Source organism: Dunckerocampus dactyliophorus, chromosome 17, assembly GCF_027744805.1.
Source record: "Dunckerocampus dactyliophorus isolate RoL2022-P2 chromosome 17, RoL_Ddac_1.1, whole genome shotgun sequence".
NCBI classification, from domain to species: domain Eukaryota; kingdom Metazoa; phylum Chordata; class Actinopteri; order Syngnathiformes; family Syngnathidae; genus Dunckerocampus; species Dunckerocampus dactyliophorus.
Genome location: NC_072835.1, coordinates 11,549,911 through 11,565,788, shown reverse-complemented (window position 1 = coordinate 11,565,788; position 15,878 = coordinate 11,549,911). Strand labels below are relative to the sequence as shown.

The window sequence follows — 15,878 nt, the reverse complement described above, 5'->3', positions numbered from 1 at the left end:
ACTCGTGTGTGCTCGCCGAGCATCTACAGCTCAGCCGCGGAACTTGTTGCACATGTGTGGGTTTCTGCGCATGCGTTTTGTGACAAGTGACACGAGTGACTCATAAGAACTTGAGTCAGTAAAAGGAATGAAGTTTCCCATCACTGCTGTACACTGAAGAACATCACATTCCTCTCCGATTGTCCCTCGAGAAGGAGCGCTGTCACAAAAATTGTTGCTCACGTGTGACGGTTGTGCTCACTTGTGTGAATAGCGCATTTGTAGATAAGTGTTCAGGGTGGATTTAAAAGATCGTTTCCATTCAATACCATCACATGCATGAGGGTCTTTTGGGGTCCCCCAACACATTACCCCTGCTGGCTGCCTGTCGTTGCAAATGACACCATTATATTGCTAATCCACCTTGAGGAAAAGAAACCATATTACACACCCAATCCCATCCCGTGAAATAAAAGAGAATTCTCCCATCAGTCTTTATGCTGTGCACACACAAGTGATGGAGAGACTTGAGCCAAGCAGAGAGAGACATTATTCCGGAGAGCTCGTCTCCTCTCAGCTCTCAGGTTTTCTATAAATAACCGCTTTAGTTCTGCTGTATCACAGATAAAAGCATCCTGGCTCCTCTCGTACCCAACTCAACTCAGGGGAAAAGAGGCGAGTGTTGCCAGGCAGAACAGTTAAAGGAGCTCTGTCACTCAAAGAGCAGCGTCTTGTGTCTTGAGTGCTCTCGGTGTCAAGCCCCTGCTTTGGCGCATCAAGCCTGTTGTCTTTATCGTGTTGGCAGCCACAGTTCATCCCTTTTACATGCCTGTCGCTTCAGAAAGTATGATTCCAACGTCTTAGTAATAACCCGATGACGGCGCTTGAGAACCCTGTGTGCTTTTACCACGCAGCTTAATTGAATCATTGCAGCTCTCTCCCCTCACCCTAACCCTTTGTTGTCACTGTCATTTGGCCTGAAAGCACTCATGTGAACTTTTGTACCAGGATTTGCTTGTTTTCTCCCCCTCAGTTACACTCTCCTTCTGCTGCAGGTTGGAATGAACTCCTCATTGCGTCATTTTCGCACCGCTCAATAGCTGTAAAAGACGGGATTCTGTTGGCGACCGGGCTGCACGTCCACCGCAACAGCGCTCATAGTGCCGGAGTGGGAGCCATCTTTGACAGGTCTGTGGGAGTTTTGCCTTGTGGAAATCTCATACTGTATCAAGCTCAGGGGCAGCATGCCTCGATTTAGGTTGCAATGTAGGCGTACAATATTCTGTTCTTTTTTTTAAAGCATTAACACACCACAAAATAACCTTTATTACGTTTGAAAGTAAGCAAGTGTTTCATCCAGAATCCAATCCAGAGCCACAGTACCCCTTATTTGGAATGCTGTACTACTGTAGAGACACAGGGCGGGAACTGCTGTCTGTCGATGTTTCTCCAGCAAAGTGTCAACTTGAAGGACTAAGAACACCTAAAGGGCACTTTTTTTTTAAAGTCACGCAAGTCCAAGTCAGTCATGGTGAAGGAACCCCCATGGAGACTGTTGTTGACATTTCAGGTCGGCAACCTGTCACAGGCTAATATCGTACAGGCGGCTGCAGCATCTGTTGAGCAGCAGTGTTTGTCGATGATTTATGCTGAAAAGTATTTGCATCTTGTCAAATGTGAAAGTGTGCTGCTTTAATCTGTTTCACAACTTTAGATACACGTGCATCTAACGACATCCAATAAAACAGAGCATGATTATCTTTGTAAAGCAAGTGTTTGTGATACAGCTCTCGGATCTTGTTTGATCGTGCTGGTGTATCTCACCAAGCAGCCTGTGAGGGGATGTTGTTTTAGACCGGGGTGTCCACCGAGGGCCAGGGTGCAAGGATGTAAGGGCCACCTCGATATTTTGTACATCAACACGTGTAGGTATGCTAAAAACTTAGCCTTAGCCTGCATCTCAGCAGGTGGGAAAGCGTATTAGTATGAACTTCGGTCTTTGCGCTTTTTTTTCCCCCGCATTTTTGCTGTTGTTTTTTTTCCCAAAATATTTCAGCTTTCTTTTCTTCTTAAATCCTCTTCGTAAATTTTCCTCTCTAAATATTTTGACTTTATTCCCATTATATTATAACTTTTACAACCTTAATTTGTTTAGGTTGTTTCTCATAATATTACATTATGAGAAACTATTATTTAAAATTAAAAAAGAAGGTATTTTTTCTTTATTATTTCAACTGTATGCTACTAAAATGACATTATTTTTCCTCGTAAAATTACATGTTTATTCTCTTAAAATTGTGACTTTTTTTTCATTGGAATATTACATTTTCTTTTAATATTTTGACTTTATTCTCATAAAATTGCAGCTGTTTTTTTAATTTTATTTCTGATGGTGTTTTTTTTCCAACTATTTCAACTTTGTTCTTGTAAATGTTCTTCTCATAATTAGGACTATAATATGTTGACTTTTTGTAATATTGTATTGCTTTTTACACCACCTCATTTTCCAAACATTACAACTTTATTCGTTGATTTGTTTGTTTTTCATAATATTAGGACTTGAAAAAATACCGTCTTTCTTTAATATTTCAACTTTATGCTATAAAATGGTGTTATTTTGTATTCATGTAAAATTAAGACTTTTTCTCCTTCGATTGTAACTTTTTTCTTTCAATATTTTGACTTTTTTCTTGAATAATGACTGCTGATTTTCCTTTTTATTTTTTTTTTATTCTATTTTTAGAATGTGCCACTGGCCAATTTAAAAAAAAAAAAAAAAAAAAAACAGCAGCGTGCGCCCGGGCTGCACTTTGGACACCGCTGTTTTAGACTGTTGAATCATCCCCATAACAAAAGATAAAACAGACAGCAGGTTTAATATCAGTGTTGTATTTATCTGCCCTTATCTCAGACAGCCTTTGGAGTCTCAGCCTGAGGACCGTATCACATCTCTGTAATAAGTGTAACTAGCTTTAAGATACACGGAACTGATTATGTTTATTTATCTACCGCTCTCTGGCTTCCTCATTTAAATGAGACCGATTATCATAACCACCTCCGTCTTTTTTTTTTTTCTCTTTCAGTTGTGTTGTTCCTTGTAGCAAATTGAATTACAATGAGCTGAGAGTCACAATTGACTCCACTCAGAATGAGAGGGGGAGGAAATGGAGAGGGTGTGACCGTGTCAAAAAGGGGAGAGGAGTAGTAGCGACTCCCTCTTGTGATGTCACACACCAGTACAGGCACATGCAGGGGTTTTCTGATATGCAGCTGATTATTCTGTGGCATTTCTGTTATTTAAAGCATGTGCCGTATTTTCCACAGTGTAAGTCTCACTTGTTTCATAGCGTGGCTGGTGCTGCGACTTGTAAGGCACATTTATAATATAACATCTGCTGCCTGTCACGCCCCCAGTGGGGGACAGAAATGTTTTTGCGACCCCCCGATTTGAAATACTATTGAGAAACTGATCATATCCATTTATTTATCGGCCCTGTACAGGCTGAACTCGGAATTGAAACCAGCGAAATGCAACAAAATGGAGAGCAGTGAAGCGTACTCAAGAGTCAAATTGCATGCTGAGTACGACAAAATGGTGTTCCTGGCACGAAATAAAGGCATGCTCGTGTCTTCTAAAAATGTCTCCCTGAAGAATACTACCGTTCAATTAAAAGTATTTTTGAGTGGCCGACATTTTGAAATTTCCTCCATACTTTGTTCTTTCGTGCTTTTGCTATTAGCTGAGGATTTGAGCAAAGCTTAATGTTTGTTATAAAAAAGATTATATTTGACTTTTTCTGTATTTATTTCAAAAAGAGAATGGCCTACTTTATTTATTATTAAGATTTTTTTCATGTGCATCTTGCATGAAGCTTTAAAACGTCAGTAAACATCCTCATGTTAAGTACCAGATTGTGGCATGCCTAATTTTCAGTCTATTTTAATTAATTTGTGAGTACAAATTGAAGTTTTGGTGTTAAAATATGACTGTTTGATGCATTGCTACACACAAGGATGCATACAGGTGTCATGTCAGGTGTCGAAATTGTTTTCTGAGAGAACATTCTGACATTTATTGAACATCTATTGTGTTATTGTATCCAAAAAATTCATTTCAGCTTCTGTAGCTTTAGTTTTACCTGCATTAGCGTCTACTACACGAGCCGTGTTTTTTTACTGCGGCCTCATTGTGATTCATACGCCCTCGTTTTTGCACCCTGCAGAGCGGAGGACGTACTGCTTGAATGAGCACTTTTCTACTTCGATTGGATGGTTTTATTTGTGTGATGTAGGGCAGGCTCAGGAGCCGCCTATTGAGAACCCCTGGTCTAGCTAGTGACGTTTTCTTCCTGTGGTCAATCATAGGATGAAAAAACATTCAAATGGTTTTGCTATGGACTGAAGCACATTTCTTCATCTCCACCCTTTTGTGTGTTTTGTGCAGGGTGCTCACAGAACTGGTGTCGAAGATGCGGGATATGCAGATGGATAAGACAGAACTGGGGTGCCTTCGAGCAATAGTCCTTTTCAACCCAGGTAACCATGACTGAGCTTTCTGCAGCGGATCTTTGAACAAACTCTACATAATCATCAGTTTAACTGATGTCTGTGAACATACCACTGTCTCCTCTCTACCAGACACCAGCACAATCTATTTATTAATCCAGCCATCCAATCCATACTTAAATTGTATAGCGTTCAAAATGAAGAGGATACGAGATTTCAGATAAATTGAGAATGTTGGGCGTTAACGCCATAGAATCAACAATAACCCTATTTTTTATTTTTCTACAATGTTTGTCACTTTACCTTAGACAACATTGCTCAGTTGTTTAAGCGCAGCAAATAGCGGAAACATAAAACAGCACGATGTACCGCAACTGTATCCCAGGAACATAACTGGACACATCCAATACTATTCAATTTCTCTCCAGCTACAATCGAAATGATTCAAGCCCCTTCGTTGAAATGTACTAACTTTCAATAAATGGACAATTTAAAAATAGTGACCTTTTATAATATTCGATTTTTTTGGAACTGTTTAAATTAGTATTGTCTTGTTGGTTTATTGCAAATATTTTATACATTATGCAAATAAATAATATTTACAATGAGGGTTAAATCATTTTGAGGGCGACTGCATGCAATGTAGAAACATAAGGTACTGTATGTCTGCAGACATATCCAAAAATTATCCCCATTCACAAGGGCCTGCAGCCAACCAAAACATTCTTACACACAATATAAAAATAGTGTCATGTAAATTTAAAAACCACTATTATATGCATGCTTTGCCAGTAGGTGTGCACACTTTGATGTATACAATCTACAATATGCAAGTGATGTGTTGCACCATTGTTTTGCATGCATACAACCTTTTCAGTGTTGAAAGGATGGTTCGGATTTTTTGACATGAAGTTGTATGATATCCCCGTCAGCAGCGGACTACATCAACAGTGACTTAACCCCCCCATTTGGTCCCGCGAGTCCAGTTCTGTTCGGATTTGCGTGACGAGAAACGTAGTTCTGCTTAGTTGCTGGGTCGTTTAAGTAAAGAGTTTTGCTTCCAAAGCAATATGCGTTCAAAAGAGTTTGCATCATAAAAATGCCTCCTCAAATACTGTAAATCAGACCTCACAAATTGGCCTGCGTTATATTTGTCTCCCGCCGTGTCGCTGCGCACTGTCGCCTCTTCATTCGTGCGTATGTGATGAAGATGCTCGCATCTTCTTCCGCAGAGGAACACACATAAACAAGATAGCCGCGGCGCTCCGTCGATGTCGATACTGTGTACAGTAGATGGCCTCGTAATGCTGCCACCTCATATGCACCTGGTCTGCCACAGAGGAAGAAGAAGATGTAGCATAAGGGTACAGTGTTGCCAACTGAGCAAGTTCATTTTTATTTCTAAACATCCGATTTGTTTTGCTTGTCATGTTTTCTGCTCCCACACAATTACATCATAGATTGAAGACTGCCACGTCACTTGTCTGACCTGAGTTCCATGTTTTGCACTGTTGCAAACTCACCACATGCTGTCGCTGAACCTCACGACGCCAAAGTAACCCATTAAAGCAAACCACCAACGTGGCCCAGTGTGGGAGCCTCCTTCCCTCTGAGGCCAACGTGGATCGGACCACCCCAGACACACTGATTCTCTGTGTTCCACTTTTGTTCGGTCCTCCACGGGGCCGACTGGCCCCACTTCGCTCCTCTGCTCGAGTCCTTGTTAATTAGAGTTCAGCAGATTGTTCTGAGAAAAAGGGAGCGCTCCGTTCTCTCTGTGTGTCATCTTCAGTTCAACCATTAGTGATAATTGTTTTGTGGTCATTGCCAATGTTAATCAATGACGTCATCAAAGAGGCGTGTTCATGGCACAAATCCAGCATGTGGTCCTCAATGGGGCAGCGAGGTTAAAGCTCAACTTGTTTATCATAAATTCCTGCCCTTCGTTCAGTGTTCACTTGTTCGTAGGCCTAAAAGCAGCAACAGGTTTTCCTCCATTCAAGTGTGTTTTATTATTATTTCTGACCCGGTGTGTGTGTGTGTGTTCCCAGACTCCAAGGGTCTGTCAAACCCAAGTGAGGTAGAAGCTCTGAGAGAGAAAGTCTATGCGTCTTTAGAGGCCTACTGCAAACAGAAGTACCCGGAACAGCCTGGCAGGTATGAAAACACACTTCACCTTTAACTCAATACTCGCAGTGTGCAGCAAGTATAGCAGGATGGATTTGCTGCACACTGAAAACGAGTCAACACACAGCCATTATTGACTAAATAGCTGGCAACACCAGGTTATTGTGTCTGGCCTACAGTCAAGCATGACGATGGTAGGTAGTGTCATGGTCCGGGGCGGCATGAGTGCCGCCGGCACTGTTGATAAGTGCTTCTTTTGGGGATAAATGAATGCAAAGACGTACTGTGACATTCTGAAGCAGAGCGTGATCCCCTCCCTTGGGAAACCGGGCCACATGGCAGTTTTCCAACACAATAACGATCCCAAACACACCTCCAAGATGGCAAGTGCCTTGCTGAGGAAGCTGAAGGTGACGGAGTGCACATATACCGAACCTAATCCGAATTGGCCCGTGGAGTATCTCAAGCTGAACATGGAGGAGCGCAAGGTGTTTAACATCCACCAGCTCCATGTTGTCATCATGGAGTGGGAGCGGTAACAACCTGTGCAGCGCTGGTGAAGTCCATGCCCAAGAGGATTAAGGCAGTGCTGAATAGCAATGGTGCACACACTAAGTGTTAACATTAGGGGTACAATTGTGGACATGCTCTCCAGCTATTTCGGCAATAATCCACCAGTATGTTTGTTTTTCAGAGAGGTGCACCACACAAACAAACACATTAGCACTCAATAAGTTCATCAAATCGTACCTTTATGCATTCCCACATTGTATCAGCATTTGGGACCAAATATGAGGTGAAAGAAAAAGTGGAAAAATACAGTATAGTAGTCTATCTGTGCAGCGTGGGAGAAAGTTAGAAGGTGCGTTTGAAGGACCGTCAAACGAAGTGGGACAAATTGTAAAAACATGTAAAAACTGTGGGATTTCTCAATATATATAATTTTTTTTTATAGAATAATGGCACATATTTCCAAAATTTATATTCCTTTACATAAAATTTGATGTAGTTATTGTAGTTGCATATCGAATCATTGAATCATCACCACAATGAGATTTACATCCCTACTTATTATAGATAAAAACGTGTGATTCATTTGAGCTAGGGTTATGTGCGTGTCAGTCTATATTATGTCTTATATGTCTTATTTTCTCGCATTATGTCTACTAGATTGGGTAATATGAGTGTAAAGGTGATTATAGGTGTGTTATTCCATGTCTAGGGGGCTCTAATAATGTTAAAAAATGAATTTAGAAGGTCGTAAACAGGTTTTCTACGCGCTAACTAAAAAACATATTAAATAAGGAATCCTACTTCGCGGGAATTGACTTATCACAGTCTGGTCTGGAACCGATGAACTGTGATAACCTGTAAAAAGACTGTACCGCTATACAAGCTTTACACTCGCTACTATAAAGTATATCCAAATTTGATTTCTATACTATTGTCCCTTGAGAAGATGTTATTAAACAGTTGTGTTTGCATTTGAAATGAATCACAGTGAAGGTAGGAAGCTCTTTGCGGCATAAATGATCGCTCATGCTTCCACCAAATGGTGAGTTCAGTTGTTTTGGTGCCCACTGGAAATGCTGAAGCAAGCCAAACTGCACTGCTTAGTGGAAACTTGACTTAACATTCCTTTTGTTCCTCCTCCTGCTGACTCGCTAACTTTGATCACCGTGTGACAGGTTCGCCAAGCTGCTGCTGAGGCTACCGGCGCTGCGCTCCATTGGCCTCAAGTGTCTGGAGCACTTGTTCTTCTTCAAGCTCATAGGCGACACCCCCATCGACACCTTCCTCATGGAGATGCTAGAAGCTCCCCATCAAATGACATAATAGCAGAGATCTCCCTTATTATTCAAGCCCTTGGTCAGAAGCAGCAGGGTGCTTTTTTTTTTAAACGTCCAGACTCCACCAAGAGACAAATCATGTGATGACTTTCCCTCGCTCACCCCCCCGAAACTACAAGCTCATGATGGGTGTGTTTTTATACCTTGTAAAGTTCTATAAATAAGAAATCTATATATATGAATGAGATGCGGTAGACAGAAGACAAACGCAATGTACTGAGCCATCGTTGGCGTTTTCCCAACATCTTGACAAGACGATTCAGCATCCTAACACAGTGGGGGCGTGATGATGGGACACCACACCCTGTGAGCGGGACAATCTCTGTGTAGACCTCTTGCTGTCATCAGGACTGACTCAAAACAACGTCTGCTTGAGGAACTCAACTGGACGCAACACGTCTTGCACTAGTTGTTTTTGTTTTCTTTGTTTTTTTCTTTTTTAAAAAAAAAAAAAACAAAGGTGTCAGCTTTCTGGGATCTCGACCGGACTTCACAGGTGTGCTACCGATACTGCAAGCGATCAAGAACCTCAGGTGTCTGGCCCTGGTCCAAACCAATCCAACCATGTCTTACTGTATCAACACTGTGCAACAACATTGGCGAGGGTGAGTCGGCATATTCGCCTCATCAGGAAAACGTTGAGATGTGGGTCCGGTTAGGGGCGGGGGGACGGGGAGGGGTGTTTTGTAAGTACAATCTGCACAGTGGTTTGTGCACACAGGAAGAAGCCAGGCTGTTGTCAGTGACGCTACATGCCACCGACAACTGGCATTCGAACAGTCTGCCTTTTTTTTCTTTTTTTTCAAGTTGGAATGCGACATTCGAGCTAATGATGTCACCTCTAGTCATTTCACCAGCCGCCCCCCTCCTCAACCAACCTCCGCTCAACACTGCAGGTGTGAGCCTCTCGACATCACCTCATATCTTTCTTGGCAGGAAGTTACAACCATAAACAGTATTTTGTTTTTCTCCATTTCAGAGCAGCACTGCACGATTACCTCAACTTGTCGCCCCTTTTCACCGTGAACAGTATAGAGAGAAGCGCTTGTCATTGCAGCATTGAGTGTTTGTTTGTTTGTTACTTTGCACTTAACCTCATGACAGAGCGCAATCAACCTCCAAGGTGGGAATTTGGCCCGCGGCCCAATCAGGAAAGCCTCCCAGTGGGACAAACAATCACTGTCTCTCTGCACCGTTCACCCAAACTATGAAATATGGCCGTGTTTGCTACAAACATGCTCTTATTCTGCATTTTTACTGCACACCGGTTTGGTTCCTTCATTTTTTCATGACAGCCACATTTGTCTTCTCACCTCCCTAATTCATTGTTGACTTTACCGTATTTTCCGGACTATAAGTTGCATCAGTCCAAAAAACAAATATAAATTGCACTGGACCATAAGTGACATTTATTGAGAAGTACGTTTCACAAAATTCGAGGCCGAGAACAGACATCTAATCGAGAAAGGCAAGGTATCAACTACGTGATAGCACACAGGCCAACAGGCTGAGTCGGCGTCCGGTATGTTAACGTAACACATTAACAGTTATTCAGCTACAGCATCAAGAACAAACCCGGGAGGCTGGAAAGGCTAAATTAACGTAAAAAAGCCAGCGAGTCCAACGACCGGTAAGGAAGTTCACCAAGTTCCCGATCACATTCCACATCACCGAATCCATTGAATTCTTCCCAAGCCTTCTCACGGCTGTCGACGGTAATGTTCACTCCTCGGTCGGTATGAATTATTATTTTACAACATGTTAAATATTTTATATACAGTGGTTAGAGTGTTTTAATGCTAAAGTCGAAAATGTACACCAAAATAATGCCTCGGTTTGTGTGTATATACATTTAAAATTGTTTTCTACATGGAAGAATGTAATTGTAAAACTATAAAAATGTTTGTTGTGTTAACATTTTTGGCTTTCTAGAAGGGATTGATTGGATTTACATTATTTCTTATGGGGAAATTGATTCAGCTAGAGTACGTTTTGGTTAGCGTCGGACCTGCTGGGACTGATTCCGACGCTAACCAAAGGTCCACGGTATGTATTTTGATATATAAGTGTCACTTATAGTCCAGAAAATACGATACTTGGGAAGCAATCAGCTTTTGTTTTTTTTAGCACTCATTTGTATATACAGTAGATGATGGAAGTTAGCATTGTAATTAATAACTAAAAAAAAGAGAGAAAAAGAACACTAAACAATAGAATTTCATGGATTGTCTTTTTATCGACGTGTTCACCAGTCTTTCCTAAGCACTTTGATGCAGTCGGGACCTGAGCACTGTGTTTTGTTCATACGAAGGAGGTGCAACAGTACGTGATTAGCGTAACATTTTCACATGGTTCTTCAAATTGGCTCAACTTGATTGAAAAGCACACAAAGGAGCAACAGGGCCACACTGAAAAGAAGAAAAAAAGAACGATAACGTTCCAAGGTTACAGCCATGACCTTGCCACCATAAATTTGTATGATTTTGGCGAACAAATTCAGTTTATTGTGAAATAAAATTAGGAAATTCAAGTTGTAATAACAAGATAAATACTTTTATTCTTCTACTGCACACATTTTCATACAATAATGAGAACAAAGTTGCAGTGTTTTTGCGGAGTTTTTTGTCATAGTATATTATGTTGTGGTTATTAAAATTTTGATAATTTGACAACTTTTTTCACGCCACATTACAATTTTTTATATATTTTTTTTAATCCTGGAGCAGGAGTGTTCTCGCAAGATTAAGATTTTATGTCTTGACCCTTTTTCATATGACACGACTTTACTCTTGCAACATCCTGAAGTTTTATACGACATAATTCGGCTGCATTCTCACAACGTTGCGACTTTAGAACTTTATTCTTGTAACATGGCGACTCTTTCCGACAATATTTTAATTCTTTCAATATTACGACTGTATTCTTTTGCCTCCGAGTTTTTCGCACAACATAACAACCGTATTCTGTCAGTATTACGATTTTGATTCTAACAATACGACTTGTAACGGCTTTATTCTCACATTATGAATGTTTGCCCATTTTCTCTTATGAGATCGCAACTTCATTGTGACAATACGATGTTGGTCTCCTAATTATACGACATTTTACGTTTGAACTTAAATCTCAGTACGACCTTACTTTTGTATTATTACAACTTATTCAACATATTGCGATTTAATCCGATCAATATTAAGTTATTTTTGTGTCCTTCTCAAAAAATTACATCTTTTTGCTCATTTTCTTCTCCGAACTATAAAACTTTCTCCTCACAATCGTACGATTGAATTTTTTCAATATTAATACTTAAGTCTTGTACCAGATACGGGAATACACAGTACATCGTTATTCTCACAATATCCTGGTTTTGTTTGTAGTTGTCCTGTATAAACGCAATATTTCCGACTCTATTCTCGTACCTACGCAACTTTGTTGTCGGAACATTCAGACTTTCCTCGCAACCTTTTGCCCGTTGCCTGACAACTTAGTTGTCGGAATATTTCGACTTTCTCACAATAGTGTGATTTAACTCTTTCTATGTTATGACTTAGTGTTTGTACCTTTACGAGTTGTTCTAAGAAGAGTATTCTAGCTACACGACTTTTTCTTGTAATATTCAATTTAGTTTATTCTCGCAAGATCACAACTTTATTACAGTTTCTTCCCCCATAAACACTACAGCTTAATTCTAGTGTGTACAATTATGCAAATTCGACAAATTTATGTCAATGTACGACTTTATTCTCATAATATCGCACCTTTTTCTTACAAAACAGTACAACCATTATTCTCAAAATGTTCCCTTTTTTTTTCCTTTTCAGTCTTGCCCAAATACTCCTTTGTTGTCTTTATTCTGACGGCACCCGGACAAAATGACCATTTGAGCATGTAAGGTTGACACTTAATTGATCGCAAAAAGAAATTCATGACATGTTTACATAATTAGCTTCTGATTTGGATCCCCTTTCACACAAGGCCTTGGTTGAGCCCATCTGGAGGTGTCCTTTCAGCCCCTCCATTCGAGCAGGAAAGAAGCAAACAGCTGTCAAGTGGTGTTAAACAATAATCTACGAGCTCCCTCTAGTGGGGGGAATCAGCACTGCAACGCCAATCGCTTTACGCTTCATTTTGGAAAGGAAGGCAGCACTTTCTCACAGGGTTTGGGTCAAATGTTTTTAATTTGAATTCAGACTGACAGGCTTTGTGTTTTGTATTGCCAAAAAAAAAGAGAAAAAATAGCAATAACTTTTCATGACTTATTGGCGTGTCTCAGCAGCCTGTATTATTAATACGAGTACAAACTATCCAGGTGACAGTATTGACTGCCAGGTATGAGCTCAGTTTACAGTATTTATATATTAAAAGTACAAAAAAAAAGCTTTTTTTTTTTTTTTTTTTTTTTTTTAGTGTTACAGTTTTTTTGTCAAAATTTTGGACTAATTAGACATTTGTTTTGTTTTGGGGTTTTTTTTCCGAAATACTAATTAAAAATGCAAATTGTCTTTGTTGACTGTGATCAGTGATGCAGGTCTTTTAAGCCATAAAATGTGGACAATGAGTGAAAAATAAAAAACCCAATTTAGAACGAGAACTTCATGGATGCTTTAGAAAGTAAAGCTTATATTTTGTTAATATGTATATGTGTATATATTCATAAATATAAATATATGGGAAGATGTGTTCCAATATAGAAAGAGGGAGAGGAGTCTGTCAGACCAAACTATTCCACACCAGAGTTGTTGGTGTTTTTACTCAATTATCAGTGGGCGCTTTTATGCATTGCAGCCTTTCTCAAAAATGATTTTTAAAAAAAAAACACAGCAGAACCCCTGTAGCTCTAAATGTAAGAAGCTTTTCAGCAGTTTATGGGACCTCAAAAAAGAAATATATGCGTGTGTGTGTGTGTGTGTGTGTGAGAGAGAGAAAGAAGACGAGAGACTTTAAACCCTCAAAAATGTATGTTTTACTTGGCAATTGTTGAAAAAAATGTCATCGGGAAAAAGCTGAGCTTGTGACACAATCACTGCTTTTTTTGTTGCATAGACGGTAAAATATGTCAATGTTGAAAAAAGATCTATTTTTGTACAAAGGTAATTTTATCCCTGGCTTATGGACTCTTTTTTTCCTGTTTTTGTGGGCTGTTGCGGAACGCTCCGGAGAGCAAAAAGTGGACAATGTCAAAGAGGAGGTGTTGCTGAAAGTGTCGCTTTTACGTTGTCGTGTTGAAGCCGTCGCTGCAAAGTGACAAACGTCCTCTGTCATACTTTTGTGTCTACTTTTAAGGAGATGGAATTTTTGTCATCTGTTCTTTGTGCGTTGTCCTCTGATGTTCTTTTGTGGACAGACAAAAAAGGTATTAAAAAAAAAAAGAAAAAAAAAGAACAAAGTGAACATGACTGGTGTGTATTGTTGAGGATGTACATGTGCTTCACGTGGGATGATTGTGAGGTACTGTCCACTCCATACCCAAATGTCATTACCCTCTTACTAGGGGTGTCATGACACACGAAGCTCACGAGAAGAGACGATGCACGGACGCTGGGTTCATGAGAACGAGACAAGACGAGTCAATATTTTAACAGTACGTTTAAGAAAACTACACTGACAAAATATAAGACTGGACAAACGCCTTTTTCTTTAACTGAGTCACAAAACAAGGCAGGTACGTGTTGACATGTTTTATAACCATGTATGCGTGACTTTAAGCGTGATGCTTTTAACCAGTGAACTTTTTTCTACAAATTGAAACAAAAATGATAAAAGTTAAAATAATGATAGCAGGCATACATCGCCATTTACCAGGACTGGGACTCAGACCTCAAGTTATTACCCACTACGCCAATCAGCCACTGAAAAAAATGAACTTTGACATAAAACATAAGTGTCAGGTAGTATACTGTATGTGAGTTCCTCATCGGCAGCCTTAATTGTTCCAGCTTGTAGTTGAACAATGCCAGCTCACTGTTTTTGTCTTATCTACTTGTCTTTGTCTGTTTACATCAGGGCTGTCCAGCTGTCCTTTGGCATTTATTACTGGAAATAAACAATTTATAATAATAATTTTAAAAAAACATATACATACATATACATTTAAATACAAATCTTTGTGTTTTTACTGTATTAGTATCAACATTTTAGCTTTTTGCTGTTACATTATGCCTTTTTGCTTTCCACTTTTTCTGGGTTTTTTCAAATTTTATTTCTACCATGAGCTACATTTCACCGATGGCCCCCGCGCCACACTTTGGACCTCCATCGATGTTTCACCAGGAAGACAAGGTGTTGCCAGGCGATGGAGGAGTGTGCCTTCTTGGCTCTTTCACTGGTCAAAGGGTTGGGTTGCATTGTGGAGGGGTTTATGCCGCTTTCAGACTAGCATTGCATGGTGATACTTCTGCACAATCGGAGGCTCCACTCCAGCTCACCCACGCGGCAGACACTCACCTTTGTTGACCACTTGTATTCAATGACTGAATAACTGCACGACGCAAGAAACACTTCCTGTTAAAATTGTATAAAAATAATAATAGTCATCATGATAATAATAACATGGGCTCCGTTGTGGCCGTACTCCAGCTCTGAATCCTCGATGTCACTTCCTGCCCGTGCGTCCGGAAGACATTTATTGAAGCACACACGAGCATGAGTCATATTCATGTCTTATTGGCTTATTTTCGCTGATTAAATGTACTATATTGGGTAATATGAGTGTAAAGATGACTATAGGGGTGTTATTTCACATCTAGAAGGCTCTAATAATGGTAACTTAGAAAGTCATAAATGGGTTTTCTTTGACCTAACTACGAAAATTTCAGTTTTTTAAGACTGAATCCTATTTAGTGGAAATTCACTTATCACGGTTGGGTCTGGAACCAATCACGATAAATGAGGGATTACTGTACTCTATAATCAATCATAATAGCGCTGTCATAGTTCACAGCCTGATTAGCTTCTTGCCGCCATGTTTTTGTGAGACAGCTTTTCTCCAAACGAGAAATCTCGTCACGTTTTAATCTCTTTAGGGACGTGGTAAGATTGTTTTTCATTGGTCCATTGATGTCTCGCTACGACTACACTTGTTTGGCCCACATGACCGTCCAGTTGCAGTCGTCACGAGTGCAATCAGAGTAAAATGCCGCATATACTGTATTCATTCAAATAGGGGTTTCGGAAAATGTTATGAAAGAGTTCCTAAGATAGTCCGTGGGAAAGGGTTCAAGGAACAAGCAAAAAACACAAAGAAAGGTGGCTGCTGAAGCTGTCGCTCTTGTCAAGTGGAGCCAAGTATGAACAACTCAGCAATTGCGACGCTTCAAACAGGATGTTCTCTGAGGTAAGTGGCCGCTGAGCTTGGAGGGCCGTAGAGTGTCATCAGCAGGTGGCAACAGAGGTACAGACAAGCTGGAAGAGTATGGAAAT

General features: G+C 40.1%; 1 protein-coding gene across 5 annotated transcripts in view; it reads left to right on the top strand.

The window, feature by feature from the left end:
* Nucleotides 1-15,176, top strand: part of LOC129169704 (retinoic acid receptor RXR-alpha-A) — a 118,218-nt gene extending 103,042 nt beyond the window's left edge. For all 5 annotated transcript variants that reach the window (XM_054756349.1, XM_054756350.1, XM_054756351.1 and 2 more), the window contains 4 exons: nucleotides 1,035-1,167; nucleotides 4,424-4,515; nucleotides 6,537-6,642; nucleotides 8,301-15,176. In XM_054756349.1, coding sequence (XP_054612324.1) covers nucleotides 1,035-1,167; nucleotides 4,424-4,515; nucleotides 6,537-6,642; nucleotides 8,301-8,448 — 479 coding nt within the window. In that variant the 3' untranslated portion in view covers nucleotides 8,449-15,176. The remainder of the gene's footprint in view (nucleotides 1-1,034; nucleotides 1,168-4,423; nucleotides 4,516-6,536; nucleotides 6,643-8,300) is intronic.
* The last annotated feature ends 702 nt before the right edge of the window (nucleotides 15,177-15,878 follow it).